The 23,573-nt window shown below is 36.4% G+C and overlaps 1 protein-coding gene across 7 annotated transcripts in view; it reads right to left on the bottom strand.

Moving 5' to 3' along the window:
- SATB1 (SATB homeobox 1) overlaps window positions 1-23,573 on the bottom strand; it is a 98,762-nt gene that overhangs the window by 34,679 nt on the left and 40,510 nt on the right. For 6 of the 7 annotated variants that reach the window (XM_027584547.2, XM_027584548.2, XM_027584549.2 and 3 more), the window contains 3 exons: window positions 15,487-15,598; window positions 12,725-13,179; window positions 5,006-5,218 (listed from right to left, as the gene is read on the bottom strand). In XM_027584547.2, the coding sequence (XP_027440348.1) occupies window positions 5,006-5,218; window positions 12,725-13,179; window positions 15,487-15,598 (780 nt within the window). The remainder of the gene's footprint in view (window positions 1-5,005; window positions 5,219-12,724; window positions 13,180-15,486; window positions 15,599-23,573) is intronic. The other variant, XM_027584550.2, reaches the window with a different exon arrangement.

The raw sequence follows: 23,573 nt of genomic DNA, 5'->3' as shown, positions 1-23,573 counted from the left end.
AATTACTGCACTGTACTGAAGTCATGATGTTATACAGGATTTCTTTATTTGGAAAAATTCTAACTTTTTAAAGACACGCTGGATCTGCTTTTTGGTTGTCCTTTGCTAAATCTGGCTCGTTAATGTCTAATTTTTAGCAAATGGCTTTGTCATTCATTTTACAAATCCAACCTGAATTTGTCAAGGTATGCAAACTATAAATGTTTTCTTGGTAATGTTATGTAAGAAATGTGCTATTTTGAGGTATTCTTTTTTTTAAAAAGATTTTATTTATTTATTTGAGAGAGAGAATGAGATAGAGAGAGAGCATGAGAGGGGAGAGGGTCAGAGGGAGAAGCAGACTCCCTGCCGAGCAGGGAGCCAGATGCGGGACCCGATCCCGGGACTCCAGGATCATGACCTGAGCCGAAGGCAGTCGCTTAACCAACTGAGCCACCCAGGCACCCTATTTTGAGGTATTCTTACTGGTGATAGAAAATGGTTCCCATTTTCAAATTTTTGTATATTAACACTGTCTTGAATATCATGGTTCTATCTTTTTATACTTTTCTTTCTGTTCTTTTTAGGAACAACATTAATTATTTTCCAAATATGGACTTTAAAAAGTCTAGTATTTTAAAAGATGACTGCTAATGGGAAGCATTTTATGAGCATGTAAGATCTTAAAATCATGCTGGCCAAGCAATTCATAACAAAACTTTTATCAAGTGTTAAGTTCCTGCCCATAACTGAACCTATGTTTAATTATATTCCAGAAGACTTTGTTGGAAAGAGACAGAAGGGTGCAGCTACTAGATTAATTATACATTGCTTATATGAACTTACTACATTTTATAAAGCACTGTTATAAAATATCCCATCTTCCTTTAGAAGAAACTAAAGAATTACAGAAAGATATAAAAATATAAAGAAAAAATCATTATGTAATTCATGTAGAATTTATAACTTGATAATTACAGGCTTTCAAACAGTCCTAATGGAAACAGAAAAGTGCTAACTTAACTCCAAAAGTCACACATATTAAAAACATAAATAAAATCAGAATAAGCACACACCTAAATAGAAATCGTCAACTTAAAACTGATCTGTGGAACAGACAAGTTCCAGAAAGGAATTACTAATTATTATTAATCAAATTCCTCTTAGAAACTCATTTGTAAAATTTGCTAAGCATAATAAGAAAAGAAGCCTTTAGGACCAGGGAGCTTTGGAGGGCTTGGGTTCCCCCAACATTTTCCTACAAGCAAAGTTTGGAAAGGGCTATTTTCTCCACCATTTCAGAAACGCCCAACTGTCTGAAGTCTTCAAGAGTGGATCATTTGTCAAACACTTAATGTATTCTATCAGGAGAAGGTTCTCATATGTGTTCTTCTTCCTAATCTAAAAATAAAATTCCCATCCTCTGTGACAGAAAAATTCCCCAAGTTTCATTTTCCCCTTTCTAAAGTGTTTGTGTTTTGAGGAGGTGGCTTGAGGTAGGAGAAAGAGCAAGAGACTTAACAGGGGATGTGAAAACGGACTCAACCTTAAATTTGGTTTTTTCCTCTTTCTCCAACCAAAAGATTGGTATGAGGATCCAATGAATTCATGGGCATGAAGGTGTTAGAGAACTGTGAACCATTATCAAGTACAAGATATTCTTACTTCTTGAATTAGAACATGTAACTTATGAAAATAGGCTTTCAGCAAACAGGTTGGGCCTGGAGCCTACTGCTGCAGACAGAGGACAAAGCTCACGGCACAGCTGCCCCTCTTGAAGCACAAGGGACAGGTCTGGACCAGAGGCATCTCACCTAGACAAGAGCTGTGGTGATTTCTGAGGCTGGTCTAGATCTTCCCAGGGGAAGTATTCCTTGGAATAAAACTTGGGGCCTGACTAAAAGCAGGGAAGTCTTTTCTTAAATATAATTTAGAATCCGAGTTCCTCAACAGTGTAGGTCCTCAGTCTGGTATGACCCGGGGAGGACATCTCAATCATCTTCCGTGTGACCTCAACTCTACAGGGTAGGAGCTGGAAGAGAATCCAGCTCTCTTGGGCCTAAAGGTGGTCTAGATCTCCTGTGAGCCACAAGGGACCTCTGCCTTTAAAAAGCAGTTCTTTAAAGGCGAATGGGTGGCTCAGTCGGTTAAGTGTCCGACTCTTGATCTCAGCCCAGGTCAAGAAAATCAGGGTTTGGGTTCAACCTAAGTCAAAGACTTGTCTCAAAATATGTTTCGAATCTCTTCATTTAAAGGGAAATGAAATGCAATAATAGACTCCTCTTTGTCAAAACTTAAAAATAAAAAAGACAAAATTCTGCAGAGTCTGTTTCTGTATTTGTGGTTTTGTCCTTTTTCCCCTTCCATTTTAATCATTTGTAATATGCATATTAAAACCCTAAGTATAGCGTATTGGTTGCCTTTTAAAAGCATTCGATTTCAACGGTTGCAAAACACTACTAATTCGGCTGCTTGAAACATTTGTCCAAATCTTAAGTACTCATTTTACATTGATAATACTTTTAATACATCAAAGATTTCTTAAAATGTCATTCATAAAGTCACTGTTAAAAAACAAACTGGTTGTGAGTTCTATTACAATAATATTAAGTAATGCAAAGGGATTCTCAGTGAGGCAAATTAAGATACTCGAAGATGCGTATTATAGCAGTGAAATAAAATTATACACACATCAGGTAATCATTTCAGAATTTGGTTAGATGGCCAGTAATATCGCATTAACAGAAACTTTTCTCCTTTGAAAGAGTTTCACTAAGAATCTGTGGTATCTAAATACCTTATACATTCATCATTGGCTAGATATCCCAGCTAAGGGCTTGGTCTCAACCCCTCTTGAGAACAAATATAACTAAGGGTGGCTCAACCAGTTAATCAATAATGCAGGCCAAAATAAACTATATTTTCTATCCCAACTATCAGCAGACATAGTCTTTAGACACATATATAGGGAAGCTACCCAAGAGTATCTTAATAGTACATGAAAAGAAATATCATTTAAGAATTACTGTAAATGTGGCTAAAGAAAAAACTTGATCAATAAGGACAGCAGTATCCATTTAGAAAAACAAAAGCACTGCAATCATAGAAAAATTAGAAAACAAAAACTGCATTAAGGAACTACTAAGTCAAATATTTGGATAGATTAAAAAAAAAAAAAACAGCTCAATGCTGAAGTTCATACTGATCTTAAGCAAGCAATTCTTTTGTTAGTATTGCAGATTAAGTGATAAGTAAAATAACTCTTTGCCCAGAGGCCTTTTGTGTTGATTGTGGAAGCAAAGTTAACTAATGATGGTGTATTAACTCTAAACACCACAAACTAAGTGTTAAACCAAGTCCAAAATACAGTATTTTTTGTTTAATTACTTAAAAAGTCATATATATATACCATATAAAGTCATATATACATGTCATATAAAGTCATATATATATATCCTCATTCTTTCTCTTAAGAAATATTTTACAGAAGGCTTTACAGATCAAATTCAATAATTGTGTGTGTAGGCAGGTGGATATGTATATATGCAGATAGAAAGCATTCTTCTCTGCTACAGACACATGACTTTCTTATCCACAATTACAGCCATGACTTCCTTACAGTCTGTGCCCTAGACATTAAGACCAAATTGATTTTCATTACATAAAATGGAGAAAACGGACTTTGGATGTTTCTACAGAAGATTCATTTCATAACATTATACCATAGAACTTAAGAACCTCAACAAGTGGCTGAATATTGTATCTATTCCTTATCGATGAAGGATCTGTGGTAGTTTCATTTTTAGTGCTGAATGTGCTTTTTCTATACTTCCATACACAGAAAAGTGTTTTGTTTCATTTTTTTACTGTTGATGAAAAGAAATTAACATCAAGATATGATTTCAGGATGACATTATACTACATGAATACTTTGAATCTGTGTTCCATATTCAATTTTTATCCAGTTTTAGCTGACCTTATTTTTAAGAGCTGTACCTGCAATAAATGTGTAAGAAATATATTTGCCTATTGATTTTAAGTCTAATACACTATCAAACTTTTATCTTTATTATTGAATTCTCATAATTATAAGGCTATCTTTAAAACTTGATTTAAAAAAATTAAAATATAGATGCATGTACACAAAGTTACCCGCATGATGACTTTTGTCCTTTCTAAAAAGTACGAAAATTTGGGAAATAGAAAATGTGCCCATTTCTGGGAATATGGGTGGAATTCCTTATCCGCCCCATTTAAAGCTGCCTTCAAGGATTGTATTAAACTTAATTATGAAAGATTACAAACGAGATGATGTGTAATTGGTACCAGCTGCACTTCGTATTGGAAAGCATAAATACAAATGGAATTATTTATTTATTTTTATTTATTTACTATTCAAATGGCAGTTCTAAAACTCATAGGGATAAAACTGACTTTATAACTTTTTTTCCTGTTGAGTTTTAAATGTTTCTTTACTTAATAATTGTAGTTCAGACAAACATCCCATTTAAAGACTACTTTTCACCCCCAAAGAACCTCCAAAAGGAAGCAACACAAAGCAATTTTCTTTCCTCTAATTAGTAGCTTATTGTTTTTATATCAGAATCACTGATTTGGGACCAACTTCTCCTCAAGCAACCCTATGAATTATTATTTTTAGAAAAATTGATATCTACTCATCTATCTTTCCAATTTCTTGCTGAGATTCTTCCTCAAACATTAAAAGAAGAGGAGGAGGAGGAAGAGGAACAGGAAGAGGAGGAGGAGGAAGAGGAACAGGAAGAGGAGGAGGAGGAACAGGAAGAGGAGGAGGAGGAGGAAGAGGAGGAGGAAGAGGAAGAAGAAGAGGAAGAGGAAGAGGAAGAGGAGGAGGAAGAAGAAGAAGAAGAAGAAGAAGAAGGAGGAGGAGGAGGAGGAGGAGGAGGAGGAGGAGGAGGAGGAGGAGGAGGAGGAGGAGGAGGAGGAGAAGAAGAAGAAGAAGAAGAAAGAGAAGGAGAAGAAGGGAAAAGAGGACAGGAGACTTCACCTGGGGAGGGCGGCTGGGCGGTGTGCTTATCAGGGGGGCAGGACCCATAGCCGAGGCAGCATTCAAGCTCCTTTCCCTTTCATCCTGGTAAATCCGATCTCTTTCAGCTTCTGGTAACTGCAAGAAATTCTGCATAGCCCGAAGGTTTACCAGCAAAGACTGGGATGCAGTCTTGGGGTCCTCTTCCTTGCGGAGGATTTCTGAAAGCAAGCCCTGCAGGGAATGAAAGGCACAGAGTGAGCTTGCTCCTGAGCTCTGCCCAGCCAGCCACCGGGGACCCTTCCCTCTCCTTCTCCACTATGTTTAGAAAATGAATAGTCAGAAGCATTAATTCTACACAGAAATATATGAGTTACAGTTGAAGTGGTAGAGAGGAGAGCCTCAATTGTATTCTTAATTTTATTAAGCATCTGCTTTACATATAACACAAACTGAAACTGCCTAATTGGTCTCCTTCCTTTGAGTAGCTTAACTTGCCACGAAATCTTTCACAGGGAGACGATCGAGGGAAGTTAAGAATAAATGAAATGCTCATAATACAACAGCAGTGAACTGTATAGTTCTCAAGTTGCCTAGACAAAGGCAGTGGAATGCCGACAGCCCAATATGTAAAGATACAAAGCCACTTCTAGAGAAGGAGAACTTTCAAAGAAAATACCAGAAAATGAATTGTAACATATTAGAAAAAAGAATATTACTAAAGCATGCTATGTTTTCACAGGCAATATTTTAAGTTATCCCTTAATTTTCAAATTAATGACAAGTGATTCCTTCTACTTACCATTTAAGGAAACTATACAGCCTACCCTGAATAATTCTAAATACTGTCATGCTATAACTATACCTCTGGGTAACACGTTGAAATTCTGAACTTCAGAAAACCACTGATTAAATTTGAAATACATAACCCCTTTTTTACATTGCAAAAATCCATCACGGCATGGCCAGGAAAAGAATACTATTAAATTCTTTAGTTGCCAAATTTCCTTAAGGAATAGAAGTCTTTATTAGTAACAGAAGAAATTTACAAACCATTAGTAAACTCCTTTAAGGTGTCTCTCTCTCTCCAAATACTAGAGCATTAATTGTCAACCTTTTTTTTTTTTAATTTTTGGAAGAAGCCTTTCAAAAATGAGTGGGTTTCCTCATTTTTGTTTAAGGAATTATATGAAATAGAAGGATTACAAAAATTTTCTGCCCATTTGGTAAGAACTGAGCAGCCTTTACCTCTTCCATCTTGTACATGAAATAATGCCTGGAATACCAAGACACATTTGCTTTCTACGTTTAGCCAGAATATCAGTTTATCACAAGAAAACTCCAAATAAAAATGTCTAGATCTCCACGTCATTTGCAAATTTCACTTTCCAATAACCCTGCAGAAACGGTGAAAGGGAACATTTGGGGAAGGGGAGGCCAAGTGTCATATTAAAATGACTGAGACTAAAGATGATAACATTTGGATTTTTTCATGGTTTCCTAGAAATGCAAACGTAGTTTTGTTCCTAATTCCTCAGGGATAAGGTACCATATTGCCCACATATAACACCTACATGCAGATAGTATAGAAGCACTGTCCACTTTAAAAATGGTTAATCGGCTGCTATTAAAAAGAACCTCCAATAGGCTGAGGGGGCTTAAGAGTAAATTTTAGTCTCTCGTTTGTTCCTGCATCCAAAACCTGGAGAGTGGACCCGAACTTTCAGTTTCACCATTAAAAAATGTGACTGAAGAATGAAGGGTGCATGTCCTTTCCTTCATAAGACTGACAAGTAATGCTGCAACTGTGTTTATACAGGAATAAAAACATCCAGTCAATTTAACTAAAATTCAGTCAAACAGGCAGTCAATCATCCACCTATTTAATTTGTACAAGGCCAACTAATTAGATTGACTGTGTTTTTGATGTGTCACATTGAAACCGAAAAATACAGGTCTCAAAAAATGCTTGAAAAGAGGTGTAAAAAAATAGTCCTTACGCTCTACTTTTCCTCACCAAATGTTCTATATTAAAAGATGTGCTTGGCAAAGCAATATACATGAACTACACAGAAATCGAGAGACAGAAATGTACAGTATAGATAGATACAATGTTATCAATTCCTTGAGCATAATAACCTAATATTCATTTTTGTCATCCCAGCACAATGCCTACCACATAAGTGTTTGATAAATATTTACTACATGGATTAATTATGTGTATTCAGACCACAAAAGGAAAAAATTGTAAATGACTGATAGAAACTTAAGAACAAGATATGCTACTCATGGGTAAATTCTAATGGTACTTCTTAATTTAATCAAGGTAAGGCTTCAATGAAAAGTTATGTGGCACTTTGTAAGACGTTTATCTACATTAACTATTCAGTTAATTTAAAAAAAACAGATTAGGTCAAAAGAGATCCTATAAATATTTAAGACATTATTGTGTTTGGGAAATTTGAAATTAGACATTTACAAATCTCAAATAACAAAATACTGTATCATCTCCATTAAAAATGTTTTCTGAGACAGCAGAGAACTATAGTGAGAAAAGCAAACGCATGAAAAAAATACATAATAATATTCTCTATCAAGTCTTGTTAACATGAAACTAAGTCATCCCTGAATGCTTAAACTAGAAGATAGTAGGTCACCTGGGAGAAAATTTAAAATTTCCTCTACCCATATTGTGATGTTGGTATGACTTCTCAGTTGAGCACATAAAATGTTTTAGGGGCAAAGCATTTATTTCCACTTAATTATTCTACTGCAGCAAGTACAGTTTTTCTGCCTGCAATATGTTAAGGTCTAAAGCGGTATTTCAAATCCTGGAACACTCAACGAGCTCTAAAGCAGCCAGCCTAGACAGTGTCAGGTGATTTAGAAACCTTTGGAATTTTTTTTTTTTTTTTTTTTTTTTTGGCCCAGGCTTTCAATGAGGGGAGTGCCCCCTGGTGGAAATGCTTGAAAATATTGTTAGGAAATGTTTTGATTAGAATGTGTTAATTACCCCCCTAAAAAAAAATCATGTCACTTGAGAATAAATCTGGATGTAAAATGACTATTAGAATCTGAATATGGGAATGCGTGTTCTCGTCCTGTTCAAGTTGTTGTTATCTGAGTAGGTGCATTTACGGACTCAAGGTGTAAATGGCCCCTGTTTCCCAGTCAAAAATACACTTCAGACTTAGGTCAAGGTCATTTGTAGTAATCCCCCATGAACAGTAACAGGTATCTATTACCAAAATTTTTCCTTCCTGCTAAAAAATCATATGTCAAGGTCATCATGTACCTTATGTGCTATCTCAGAGAATACACTAAAACATCAGGACTAAAACAAATCATCAGTACTGTGCACCATAGGTGCTCAATGAATTTACTGAACAAAATCAAACAAAATCATCAGTCATTCTTGTGTCTGAAAATAACTTGAGAATTTGTGTTATGCAGTAAGTTACCAACAACTCATGAATATTAATTTTATTGGAAATGAGAAGCTGCTTTTCTTTGGGACTTTACACCTTCAAGTAATGTACTATGTGCTTTATACCTAAAAATATAAAATTATTCTGCACTGTCATTACATAGGGGTGAAGTGAGAATTCCCATTTTTTTCACTTAAAGAGTGAACTTACTGATGAATTCCTAAACCTTTTTTACATTCCAAAGAGTTTACAAGTTATTACAAGTAAAATTCATTAGTAATTGTAAAAGAAAGAAAAAAACCTTCAATAAATATTATCAGGACTTCCAAAAGCTAATTATGAATTCTTTAAAACAGCAGATAGGCGAAAGAGACTGCCAATAGAACAAAAGGTCTGTCTGGCCTCCCGTTTGTCTCCTCTTTGAACATAATCACTGATTCAAATAGATTTTATCAGCTTCATGGAACTTCAAAGCCCTCAGAAGGAAAATATGATTCCATGAAACTTCCCTCTCTAAAAAGAAAATATGTTGAATATTCTTCAAGACTACCTGCCTCTGTTGTTTTGTGAATTTTTAATCACATGTCCAGGTGAAAGACTATTTTCAACTCCACCTACTACCTTGGACTCCTGCCAAGTAAGTTATAAGCAGACACATTTATCTCTGTCGCTTGGGAGGCTAAATGAGAGCTGTCACGTTGGGGTAATAGCACCTTTTTACCTTTTATTCAATAGTGATATGGATAGTGGACTTTCCTTAAATTACACTGTGAAGAATTATAGGAACACAGTAGCAATTTCTGTTATACTTAAGCAGGCAAATTTCTCTCCACCACATAATTTACAGAACTCAAATTCAATAAAACATTACATGATGGTCCATTACTGTTATCAGTTTTGAATAATCCATCTTCATTCTTTATTTTACTGGAAAATAAAGTGTGCCAAAGACAAGAGGAGGGGGGAGAAAAAAGGGGAAAAAGCCACAGAATGGGATCAGAGTTAACTCTGGGTTTTATTAAAAAAAAAAAAGGCACTAACAAATATATTTGCTTCTATCACAATCCTTAAATAGCAATAATACAGAGAAGTGAACTGAAAAGTATAAATCTAGAAGCTTCGGCAATTATTTTTAGCCATAGGTTTCCATTAAAAAGACATCAAGTAGGCATAACTGAATGAATGACATATGCTAAAAGCTGGTATCTTCAGTAGCAATTAAAGAACATATGCCCATCAATTCAGAAGGGGGAAAAAGTCCTTAAAACAAGTAATTATATAAATTTCACCATAAATTTTCTGAGAAGGTAAACTTTTTTTTTAATAGTCAAGTGTGAAAGTCTTAAAAGAGGGGTTTTAGGAGACCCAATTAGAATGATAAGAAAATTCTCCAGTTAACAGTTAAAACATGAAATCCAGGATTTTAAAGTTGCACAGAGCTGTCAATGACTAAAATAGTCTCAATTCATGTTAGTTTTATCTATTATATTAATGTTTTAACATACTGTTTATAGGGTACCAGTTTCTTTATCTGATCATATCATAACTTTGCATTTGCATGTACATATTTTACATTAATTTTTTAAAACTTGGAGTTGGAATTGCACATTGTAATAAGTGCACACAAATGTGTGATGTGTGATTTAACTCTGCAGAGCTCCTTGTCTATACATATGCATTAGCATGTGTATTTTCGTACTCCACACTCACACCATACACTCTCACTCTGCACCTGCTTTTATTGAAATGCATACACTTTGAAATAAACACACTACATGCATTCATATGAATGTATAATCATTAAAATAAATGCAGCTGTGTGTGCGCGTGCGTGCGTGTGTGTGGTTTTTAAGTATGACCACCAAAAACACATGTATGCTTGCATGTTTAAGAGCTCGTTCCCCAAAAGTGAACACTTAAATATACATAGAAAATTACACTTATTTAAGTCAAACAGCTTCAAATATGGCCAATATCCACTTCGACTGAGGATACCAATTACCAATATAAAGGTTTAAAACCAAATCCTTCTATCACTCAGGGCTCCAAATAATTTTTATGGTATAACTTTTTTCTACATTAGCTCTTTTTAATAAAGAGAGCTCGATACCAAAGCTGTCACTGTTTTCATTCCCCTACCACCCTCAGAAAAATTTAAGTCACTGTTTTTGATGTTAACCACAGAGATAACTATCTTTTCAAAGAGATTAATATAGCATAAAAAAGAGAGTGAATTCTAATTCTGCCTTCTTTCCAGCAGCAAATCCTAGAGAGATCCATGGAATCAGTCAGTGTGAGAACCAAATGCAGAACAAGTGATCAACTCTTCAGAGTAATGGTGTGACATCAAAACCCAAGAGAAGAAAAACTGTACCGATGGAAAGTGACTTCACACATCCCTCAGCTAATCTCTCTTGTCATTCTTCACCATATAAAATACATTCCTTAGTGCTTTAAGAAATAACAAATTGCTCAATTTTTAAAACATTTATCAGTAAATCTGTATTTCATTTGTGTTCATGTCAATGTTAGTCTTCGTGGGCTTTCAATTAAATTGAAAGCATTTTACTCATCTTTTATATAGAGACCTATTTTTTGCCCAGTACTGAGAAATACTAGCAGTCACTGCTATTTCCAAAAATAAAGAATGCTGCCAGAAATGGGATTATCTAGAGGTTGATTCTTGATTCATTCATTCATTCATTCATTCAATTCTTTAAATTACTGCTTCCCAATTGAATATGGCATCATGAAATTTACCAGCTACTAATGAACACATTTTTTAAGTTGTAAAAATAGAGAACTAGGTAAAATCATACAGTCTTAACCTGAGACATAACCTTCTGCAACTACCCTTCAAAAAAGACAAATGATGCACAAAAAAAAAGATAAAGAAAGTGAAAACAAACACTAAGTTAGTTAAAGGCTTTGTCAGGCCTCCTAACTTTCAGTCCAGTTAAGGCAAGCCAAAAATAAGTCACTGCTGGGATTCTCCTAGGTATGGAAACTGCCAACAAGGAATTAATACTAGATTATTTTTGTACCAGAATCTCATTCTTATAATCATGTAATAAACAAAATAACTTAAATATGAAAAGAAAGTATGAAGCAGGCCAAAAAACAAATTGACAAAAGAAATAACAGTGGTAAAACAAGAAAGTTGAAGGACATAATGTCCTGATTTCTAATCAAAGTTACATGTTCTCTTGGTTTTTTTAGTGTGCCCGGGCCAAAAATAAACACCATACATATTATATTAATTTCCAAAAAAAGAAATAAAAAATTCCTCTCATTCACAATTTAATAGAATGGATTTGTTTCGGGCTTTTCATCTTAAGGCCTTCCCATATCATATTATCACTCTTTCTCCAGGTCCCTCTAAACATCTTCCCTGCTGATAATATCTTCACAGGTATTTGCCCAGGAGGACAAAGGTGTGAATACGAGGGGGTGTATGCAGATCTCAGGGAGAAGTCTGCAAACTAAGGCCTGCCGGCCAAACCTATCCCGGGGCCCAGTTTTGTAAATAGTTTTACTGAAACACCAGGACACTCATATCCATTCACCTATTGTTGGTGGCTGCCTAACACAGGACACTGACACAGCTCTTACGGCCCTCAAAGCCTAAAATGTTTGCTATCTAGACTATTACAGAAAAGATTTGCTGATCTCTATCTAAAGAATGAAGTCTGGAGAAATACTAACAATAATGTAAAGGGGGAGAGGACAAAGCTAAGAAACACTTTAGGTTAGTAAGCCATATGTATACATATATGTATCCTCCCTGCCCCCAACGGCTGTTCAAATTAAATGGCAGAAATTGCTATTGAGTACCACAATGTTTTTGGGTTCCCCCCACCAAAAGTTGTACTGGAACATAAACAGGGCACATGTACATAGTCATGTTTGACACGGGGGTAACAGGAAAGACAGTAGTAGGCTAGAAGCCAGGAGTCCTACCAACGGCCCCGGCCAAATCATGAAACATTTCTCAATCTGCTACTATTACCAGCCTGTGCTCTCATTATGTAAAAGGATAGGCAATGCCAGTTTGAAATATAATTGACAGTGAATTTATTCTTTCAAGGCCCCTGAATCAAGATCGATCTGTATATAGTTCTTTCTTGGAGGTTCATGACAGGGAAAGGAGTGATAAAGCTTAGGCACCCCCGAGAACAGACAATTACGATCACATGACAGTAAGAATCAAATGTTAACACGGAGTAAAAGTACAAGCATTGGTAAAAGATGGGACTAAAGAAAGAAGAGAGAAAAAGAGAGAGAGAAACATTACCAAGAGAACAAAACTGACCTGAGTTCTGTTAAAAGCCACACGTGCAAATACGGCTTGGGAGATTCCTGCCCGTTTCAGTTCATCACGTACCCACTGGTAGATTTCGGAAGACACCTCTGTGTTGGTTGAAACCTGTTGCTCCAAAGGCTTATTCATAGATCGACTGACAGGGGGAGGGTGGTTCAAGTACTGTTGGTTTAAGGACTGCTGGGCTAAAAGTCTATTCACTGCATACTGCTGGTTCAGCAGCTGAGCCATCACCAGCTGCTGGTTGACCAACTGAGGACTGATGGGCGTTGACACAAGCCCAGGGTGCAGGTTCGGTAGAGGGGTCCGGACAGAGGGCTGGCTGCCATGGGAGAGCTGTGCGGGGGACGGAGGCTGCTCAGCTGTGTTCCCTGGGACCGGCTGCTGGCCAAAGTTGACATGATTGGCACCTTGCTGGGATAGTTCAGAAAGACTATCCATTTCTACTAAAGTAGACAAAAGGAAAGTCAGGTTAAGCCAACAGCGATGGTACTGATAAGGATTTCTGACCATTTCCTAAATACAGACAGTAGGCACAGGGCACATTAAAGATCCAATTAAACTAAGAAAATTTCCAGAAGGAACTCAATGGCTATGTTTTTACTTCCTTCTTCTGCACAACTCTACAAACTTTGAAAGGGGGACCATCAGGTACTTCAGGTCCAATTTTACAATGCGGTTTAGACTTAAGGCATAAAATTAATTATTTTCAAATTCTATGTGACTAGTTTTGGGGTCAAACTATTATTCACTCTCACTTACTACTCCAAGAAGGCTTATAAGCAATGGCTATTTTAAATTAAAATAGCTTCTAGAAGAACACAGATTGCTTAATAGCAACCAGAGCTAAGAAAATACATGCACTAAAGAAAAAAGAAATATACATGTACTTTTCCATGATATATATTAACCATTATTACTCAAGGCAAAAGGTTTGAAAGGAAAAAGAGGACATAAATGTTATCTACGTTCAATTTTTACCTAGCCATGAATATATAAAGAAGTAATCAATATAATAAATAAAATGATCATAATGATAAGTAATAATAACTGAGGACATATTGAACACTGGTTTGGGTATCTTATATGGCTTGCTTCATTTAATTCTAACTATCATGGGTGGCAAGTATATCTGCAAGAGAATGAAGCAAATGATTTACTGTATTGCAAGCCAGCATACCCAGTTATTGCTAAAATCCAAATGTTTCTTGAAGAAGCTATGGCTATCACCAGATGCTAAAGACAGTCTTTCAGGGAAGGGGCGGGGAGTCATCCTGGTACAATGGTGATACTGTCACGATTTTGCAATTTATTATCACCTACCAGGATGAATGCTTCTCCCTTGGCTAGGTCTCTAATGTGGATTGGCTGAGAGTCAGCTGTAAGTATGTCAAATGCTTTGCTGTTGCAAGGAAGAGACTGGTTTGATGCTCTTAAATGGAAAGGCCAAGCATGGTTGTTGTATATGTGAATAGGTGAGTCTTTTCCAAATAGCACACCACGTTTCTGATGTATAGACTCTGGCTTGATTTTAATCATCATTTCTCTTTTTATTAAATATTCAGGCTTTATATTTAGAGGAACTTATCATATTGCCATAATCACTGATATATGCAAAATATAACTAAGAATTGGGAAAGAAACCTTCCATTTCTACCAGTGATATCAGCCCAAGTGGGCCATTCCCAGGGAATAGTAATTCAAGCAATTATTCCAAAAATGATGCATTGTCTTCATTACAGCTCTAAGCTATAAAAGGCAAAGAATCTGTTTTGGTAGATGGATGGCTTTGCTTCAAATATTAAAAGCTAAAACATGCTCAAAATTCAGGTTCTCTTGTTTCTTAAAATCTTTAGAAGAAGTCATTATTGTTGTTGTTATTAAATGGATGCAATGGAAGGAAAGAGAAACAGATTTAAAACAGGGCACAATGCTATGCATATTAAACATCCCGTTCCTATATTATTTGGAAGGTACGGGTACGTGAAAGAAAGCATTAATAGAAATTAAAACATTAACCCTGATCACAGTGTTTGCTTTTGCAACACTAGCAAACTCAAAAGGGAGAAAACGTCATAATCGAAACGCTCAGGCCCAACACACAACTTTTATCTGTCGTTTTTTACATTGCCGATAATTTTTAATGCATTTCCTGCATAATGCATATTGACCTGAAGTTACATGTGAAGGTGGGCAGCCACACCAGAATTAAAAGTTGAGAAATGGTGTAGTGAGGTCTCTGGTAGGGATGGCGAAGCCGTGTGCTCACCGAAGTGCCTATCTAGAGGGGCTGGGGATGAGAGCTATAAAAATCACTTGATCTCAATTGTGGAAACTATAAATACAATTTAATTTCCTTAAAAATTGGGTGTAAAAATAGGCACTTTCTCTTTCTCTCAAACAAAAACAAAACACATAAAAGCATGATTTATCTCTGAGAGAAATCATAGCTAATATTAGTTATTCAAGGCCTGGTTAGGTCTTCACTGAGATGTTAAAAAATGACAGCTTCCCTCCTCCCGCCTCGATTTCCTGCATGTCTGACAACCAAGTCAGTTTGGCTGATTTAAACACAAACATTTATTGAATTTAATTATCTCATTATACTCATACCCACTCCCCACCCTCAAAGAAACATTCTAAATTGATCTCTAATTGGGCAATCACAAGCCCTGGCTTTAGATGTGACTTTGATAAACCCCCAAATGACACATAATGGTATGTAGCCACCACTGCAACAGTTTTTTGCTTACCCATCATATCTTTTGTCTTCTTGAAATGTTTGTACCACCTTCCAAATTCTTGACATTTTGCTGCTGAGACATTTGCATAGTAAGTGCTGTTCACAATGGAAGAAATCATACTCTGCATGAAGAGGGGGGGAAACATTTGTAATACATATCAGCACAAGATGGAACACAAAAATGATTTCAATTGTGTAAATGGTATTTTTTTTAATCGACTGAGTACCAATACATTTCTGTTTCGCACTTTGGCTTAAAGCCTCAACTTCTTAAAATTCATTAAGTAGCGCATCAAATGCTTATTTAAGTAGAAAGCAAGAGTCCACTGAGACCAGTATAAAGCTATCAAACCAACAGACTTTGCTCTAGTATTTATGGAACTTCTATCAATGTCATCTATTCTTAGGCTGACAAACCCTCACTGATCCCAATAAATACAAGTACGTGAAGATGACTTTATGATTGCAATTCATAAATAAACACTACTTTGAGGTTAAGTGACTGTACTCTACATCCCTGCTACTCAAAGTATGTATGGCCCAGGGACCAGCAATATTGGCATCACCTGGAAGCTTATTAGAAATGCGTAATTTTAGGGGCACCTGGGTGGCTCAGTTGGTTAGGCATCTGCCTTCGGCTCAGGTCATGATCCCAGGGTCCTGGGAGAGAGCCCTGCATCAGGGTCCCTGCTCAGCAGGGAGTCTGCTTCTCCCTCTCCCTCTGCCGCTCCCCCCCATCCCCCCACCCCAGCTTGTGCTCAGGTGCTCTTCTCTCTCTCCCTCCCCCACAAATAAATAAAGTCTTTAAAAAAAATTTAAAAAGGAATGCATAATTTTGGGCCCTACAAGTTTAGCAAGATCCCCAGGGGATTTGAGTGTACATAAGGCTTGGGAAACACCACTTGCGCTTTCTACTCCAATTATCTGGGTTTCAAATGGAGGTGCATTAACTACATTAACACTCTTCAAAGGTTAACTGACCACATTTAAGGAAAAAACAAACTATTCACAGAGATCCTCATTCAGAGAAAGAAACATCCCACAATCTTACCGCTAGCTTCAAGTACAGTAAAGCCAAGTTCTGAATTTCAAACTAACCATAAAACTTTAAAATATACACATTTCATGCTTACTAAATTTCTCAAGGATACCACAGAAGAGAAAATGACCTATTTTGTCATTTGTCTTCATTCTGCTTTTAACAAAAACCCTGAAAACAAAGTCAACAGTTTAACATATAAAAACAAAGACAGGAATGAGAATAATTTTTGGAGGATTTTTTTTTTAAACTCATTTTCAACAAACAAAAATGTTTTCTTGCCAGCAAATTTTGGTTACGGTAATTTCAGTAACTTAATTCATTGTTATTTTTAACCCTAACACCCATTACCTAGTAGCGGTTCAATTAATTCCCAACTATATTTTAGGAATAAAATGCACCACCCATCCTTCCCCCACTCCTCTGTATAGAAACCTGAGAACTTACATTTCAGACTTCAGTTGGTCTATGGTAAAATAGTTTACAGAAAGCAGCATTGTTTAGAAAACAGGGAACAACCAGAAAAGCCAGTTTGGGGACAAAAGTATTTTTATATCATTATCTTCTCTAAGCTACTTCTAATTTAGAGTTCTTTTGGTTATCATTGATTCTCCTGACCAGATCCAGTATCAGCGTTAATATTGTAACATGAAGACATTTCTATAATATGTAACTCTTGGGGATCTTTGAAGAATTTCCTGTGAAGTTGTATTATTTATGCAAAACATGGCTACCTAAGAGGCATCGTGATATCTTTTTTTTTTTTTGGACACTTTATATTTTATAGTCATCTTATTTCTCCAAAAAGACATTCTTAATGTGCTCGTGGTTCTCTGCCATTAATCCAGTAGCTTGCAATTTTACTAAGAGCCTCCCTCAGTCCAGAGTACAAAAAGATACTTAGCAAGGTTGCCAAAACCAGAGCCAGAAGATTACCTGATCCAGTTAACAATCCGTCAGCTTCAATCACACTTACTCTATTGTAATAACGGATCAATAAAGTCAGACACTAATAAAACTACTGAGATTGCTGATGGATAATGGTGATTCTGCAAATGGATGACAGTTGATGTTCTTCCACTTTGGTCCAATTTTTAAGACATTATTACTCTTATTCCTAGACATTCTAGCAGTTTCTTAAATGTCAATACAATAGTACATACAAGTTTTAGATGTAGTTTATGTCTTAGTTTTCAAAAATGTATGGGAATTACCTAAATTTTGCTGAGGTTTCTGACAGACAGTCTATTCAGTTTGCCAACAGTTCTGTATATGAAATCTGCTCTTTGCCGCACACCTACTATGTGCCTGGCCAGTACTAGGGATACAAAGGCAGATTAAGACACAGCCTCTGTCTATAAGAACTCTACCATCTATTAGGGAGACAGATACATAAACAGATGACTTCAATTTAATGTGATTTAGGAGACCAACAGTGGAAAATATATGGGGGGACAAAAGGAAGAATACATGGTATGTGGAAAAACAACCCATCTGAAATATTTTTTATAACATTAGAGCCCGTAGGTAATAGTGCTATGTAGTTCATTAGTATCCATATGTGGAAAATAATATCCATATGTGCATGATCATCAAAGCTTCCTCCTGCCCTTATTTAACCCTAACTTGGAAGGTTCTGTCCTTAAGTGACTTTTTGGATGCTTTCTACTCTGTCAAGTGGTGTGTGCTTAAGAAACTCTGATTAATGTAAATATTAGCCTAAGCAAGATGTAAATCAAAAGGCTAATCCGCAGGGTATGACACATGCCAAAGCCACTATTGAAATTCTCTGACTTTCTGTGCTTTCAGGGGGCTGGGAAATATTCCATAATTCAGGGTAACTTGGGGTAACCTCTATTTTTATTGGAACAATATGCAGTAATTTGTAAGACTAAACTGCTCAAGTGGCCACTGCATGAGGACTTTTTGTTTCTTGCAGTAAAATCCCTATTGGAGACTTAGGTGTGGCATCTGACTGGACTATGGGTTTCAGGGGCAAGAAAGAGAGATTTCAGAATCTTGTGGGGCACATGGCGTTTGAAAGATCATATTCAGTACTGGTTCTTAAATTTGGAAAATCATAAAGAAACGCCTATTACTTGGATAACACAAATAACAAAATCAAGGGGGGGGTAAGATTTTTCCTAGAGGATGATAGGCAGGGGGGAGGCAGACCAACATCCACGTTTTTAAGGAGAGATGCTTAGGATTCTTATATCAATCAAAAAAAGACTCTGGTTTAAACAGATTACACTAAGTTGTGAGTTTATGCAGCTCTGGGTCTCCATATTCTTTTCCAGCCCAAATGTCTGGCATATACTAAACACACACTAAATATTCATTTGATGAAAGAGAATAGCTAAATCCTCATTTAAGTCCAAAATGTGTAGCACACTGGCAGTGTGACCTTGTTCAAGGTAATTGACTCTCATTCTATCACAATCCCCCTTACTAAATGGGAATCATAGCAGCACTCACTTCATAGGGTTGTTCTGAGAATCCATCCATTCGGGCATGTTTTTTTTCATTCATTCAGCATATAGCTACCAAACTCCTACTAGGTGCCAAGCACTAGGCAAGTTACTAGACAAAGAATGAAGAGAGATACTATCTACACTTACACAGACAATAAATAAAATAATGAATGTTATGCAATTAGCACAGAGCTGGGAACATACCCGAGTATGGACTTAAGAGATGTTAATTACTATGACAACCCTCTGCCGCCTCCTCCTCCTCACTGGCTTTTATTATATGATCACATTTCAGATCAGTCAAAAGACTATGCTTTATATAACAGAAGAGTATCAGAATTTTCAAATGAAGTATTTTAAGTCAAATACATTTTCTTATGAAGAACAGAGTACACTAACTAAATTTATTAAGTTATAAGTCGGGTAAAGGGACCATGAGAAAACCACCAAAGGGAAAAAGTATTCCCCTCCTTTTTTTCAATAGTCCAGTCTGGCAGTATCTGGTGAGGCTAGCCTGTACCTGGTAGCCGGCCTCAGGAAGACAAACACCACTTCTGTGACGTGGATTTTCGAGCCATGCCCTCTCCCCTCTCAGGCTAATAGCAGCTCATCCTTCAGGACACAGTTCAGGGATCCCCACTTCTGCAAGCCTTTCCTGACTTAGTGTCCATCCGGCAGATAGCACCTCCGCAGCACTCTTCTTCCAGCTGTGAGTCTTGGGTCTTATCTCTCACCTGGACTCGCCACAGGGCTGGGCACGTATTAGGTGATCAATCAAAGGATTAAAGATCACTGAAATTAGCCATTACTGCAGGCTACCAGAAAATCCTTTTTTTTTTTTTTCTTTTTGTTCCTAAAGGTCAAAAGTAATGGCAGCTTGTCATATGAATCTTTTAAATACATCACTTTTAGCTGTCAGGATAGAACTCATAGTTTAAAGAAACTTTGTTCATTAATTTGCAAGAGATCCCTTCCCAGGTTTTTCAAAATACATCCACACAGATGTCTCGGAAGTCGCAGTGCTTGGTGGTTATGTTATTCCAGTTCTCTCTCTCTCTCGGTGTCTATTTATACAAGCTCTCCAAAGCACTTGGAAAAAGGCACAACTTGTATCGTAAGTTTTCCTATTCAGTGGCCGGTCTCTGTAGAATGTCAGTGTTCAGGGAATAAAATAATCAGGCTGACCAAGCTCAGTCGGCTCAAATCCCAAGTTCAAAGGCCACACAGTACACCAACCAATGAATAGGCCCACAGCTTCCAGTGTTGGGAAACGCAACCTGAAAGTTGGCAGAAATTGGCTGTGGGTCTCATAACCCCAGTGTGACACAATATTCTCATCCTAGGAGCCAAGTTGTAAGCTTTTCTAAGATCCATAAAGCACATGTCTGCTCCCTATGAAGAGCTTCGGTTCTTTCTGAGAGTCTGCTGAAGTTCCGATCTGAAAGAATGCCATCTTCACAGAAACCCCAGTACTCTAGAATGATACCATCTGCCACAGGCTGAGCTGCCTTTTCAGCCAAATACATTATTTATAACCTTTCTAATTGTGAAAAGGTAAGGGTGGAATTTTTCTAAAGCCTGACTTAGATATAGTTAGAACATTCTGAACCTTTGCTCTCAAATACTGCAGGTCTCCAAATGTGAAAAGTAAAAACAACAAAAAACCCATAAGGAATTGGTTGAGGTCATATCCTTTTTCAAGATAGTATATATTCTTTCAAACCCTACTAGAATATAACTATGCTGTAGGTATATATATTTAGAACACATTTAGAAACTGAAGGAAGGTTGTTTTATTTTTTCTACTTGGTCATCTTAGTAGCCAATGAAGAGGTTTAGGGAGAGGTGAGGCCTTCTGGAGGAAAAAAAAAAAAAAAAAAAAGGTTTATCAACTAGGGAAAGGCAGGGATCTGATTACCCTTAAAATTGCTTTGTTGTGCCTTTAACAACAACAAAAAAACCCACCCCAAAACAATGCTAATCAGGTTATTCAATCATTTAAACCAAAACTGTTCATGCTTTTCTGCCAAATCAACCAACCACAGCAAAATCTGTTATCTCTGATTGCTCAGCTTCCAGTCAAAAAACAGTTAACCCCCACTATACCAAAAGTTTTCCAAAATACCCTCCCAGCTCTGCGTGTTCATGGAGAATAAAGAGAAAGCCATGTCATCTTTAAAGGGTAATTGAAGTGCTGTACCATATTTGCATATTACAATATACTCCAATAAACTAAACAGCCTGTCCCGGAAGCCAGCAGCTCCCTAGCATTTCATCTGATCTCCATACTGACTTTTGTGCACTCTCTATATTTTTTTAAACAGGACTGGGATATCATGATCAAAACTTACTAAGGACTTGCTGACGGTTTAACTGAGGTGGGAGTAGCAAGAGCATCTACAAAATGGTGGCTCACCCATGTTTAAAGCTTTCAGGCTCCATCAGCTGAGAGGGCAAAGGCTACAACATCTTATTTACACAATTATCTAAATACGATTAAACAGCTGATGGACAAATATTAAACTGGAAAATGTATAGTCATTTCAGCTTAATGTAATCCTCTTTCTGTAAACACCCAGGATGATTTTTTTCAACCAGAACAGTCCTGACATCTCATAAGCCTAAGGGTGAATAGCAAGAGATTGTTTTTGATAGTTATAAATATTCAAAAGACATGCAGACCATCTGCTTTCATAATACAGGTAAAGCAAGACTGAAATGGTGACTGCTGTACAAAAATGATTCTTTTAACAAAGTCTTCCTCTCCTCGAAAACTATAAAGACAGATGTCAAAAACTGTTTACACAGAGCAATCAGGAGCGTGCAAAATGTAATATTCCTTTTACACACAGTGCTTGCTAAAGAGATTTTTTTTTCTTTTTCTTCCCATCTGTGTGTTGCAACACATTTCTACAAGTTAAAAACATTTTTTTCAAACAGAGATCTCATGAATACCCAAAAACATGCTATCTGGTTTCTGAATGCTAATTAATTTCAACTAAGGAATCTGAATATCTTTTTCTGTAGGAAGGAATGTATGTTTTGAATTGGAATACTCTAGAGACAGCAAGGGAAATAATCTTGCTCAGGTTTAATTCTATAAGGCGATTTTCATGGTTCTACCTTGTCTGTAATATATACCTGCCATGTCCATGTTTTAAATGAAAGCACATTACTGCTAATGTCTTTGGCATAAAGTCTAAAATAATTGTTTTCTGAAATAAATGCCTGCACATGTAAAATGTATATACAGAAATCTTTAACTTCTCAGTCGATGCAGAGTGATGCATAAAACCCTACAGTTAATTTTCAGGACTGGAACACTAATCCTGACAGTAACCTTTTTATGTATTGTATTAATGGCACAGAGGCATTAAGTACCTTTTTATAATTTTCAATAAAATGAGCATTTACTGAACAATCTGTCAAACTGCTGGCTCCCTATTCTTTTACATTTTTATTTTTCAAGAAGTGTAACTTCATATACTCTGATGTCCCCTCCTCTTTCCTCATGTCCTGTCTACGGCCTGAATTTTCACAACAGATTTTACATGCGTCTGAAAAGCTCAAAGGTCAAACTTTAATTTTGAATCAAATGGAATCAACTCCATATTCAAATACATTTTTAATAGGGATTCTCAGCAAATGGAGTTTTCTTTTAATCCCAAAGGATACCAAAATACCACAAATAAGCTCTACGAAAGAGGTATCACATGAGATGGTGACATGGAGCGAAATCTCTTGAAAATTAACAGGTAGTCCCCCATCTGGTATTTGGGGGTGGGAAGGAAGGGAAATGGTTTCAATTTATGAGAAGCAAATGGCAGGATTTCTAAGTGTAATATTCTGTTTGTGCATGTTAGCTTATGTTCCCCAAATCTTTCCCTCTGGATCCTCTATTGCTTTCTAAGCCATTCTCTTGGGAGATACAACTGGGGCATATTCGGAATCTCAATTTGTTGAGAGGAGACTAATCACTTATAAATTTTACTTAAACTCCAGTTGTCATAGTTATGGCTCTTGCCATCTTGATCAATCCAGTGTCTGAAAATGGCATTTTCACAGAAAAGTAACCCTTGTATCATGCTAAAAATGGAATCTCAGAACAAAGCTCCAAAAGAATACAAACAGAAGCACAAAGAGAACACACCTAAATCTGTTTTAATTTTCTTACATCTCCTAAAGATGAAAATGTGATCATTGCAAAACACAGAAATCTTATTTAAATATCCAATTCATAATTTTTTAAAGAAAATGTTGGTTCACAGTTCATATGGTTTTTCCACATAATTAAAGTAATTTTACATAAGGCCCAGATAATATCCTTTGACCAGATTCTCTACTCTTTTTATATAAGTACCTATTCTAGATCTTTCTTACCATACCTAAACCTTCTTATTCGAATTAATTGAATATGCTAGTAAAGCGCTTAAATTAGAAAATATTTGTTAAAAGATGTATTACGACTAATGGCATGTAATATTTCAAATTAACTGCACAGAGAAGCTTACATTTGTTCATCTGCAATAGGCAGGGGATTGAACTAATCTCCAAGGTCCCTTCTAACAGCTTTCAGAGTCTATG

Source organism: Zalophus californianus, chromosome 1 (assembly GCF_009762305.2).
Source record: "Zalophus californianus isolate mZalCal1 chromosome 1, mZalCal1.pri.v2, whole genome shotgun sequence".
NCBI lineage: Eukaryota > Metazoa > Chordata > Mammalia > Carnivora > Otariidae > Zalophus > Zalophus californianus.
The sequence above is the reverse complement of the archived record's forward strand: the minus strand, read 5'-3'. Positions and strand labels throughout refer to the sequence as shown.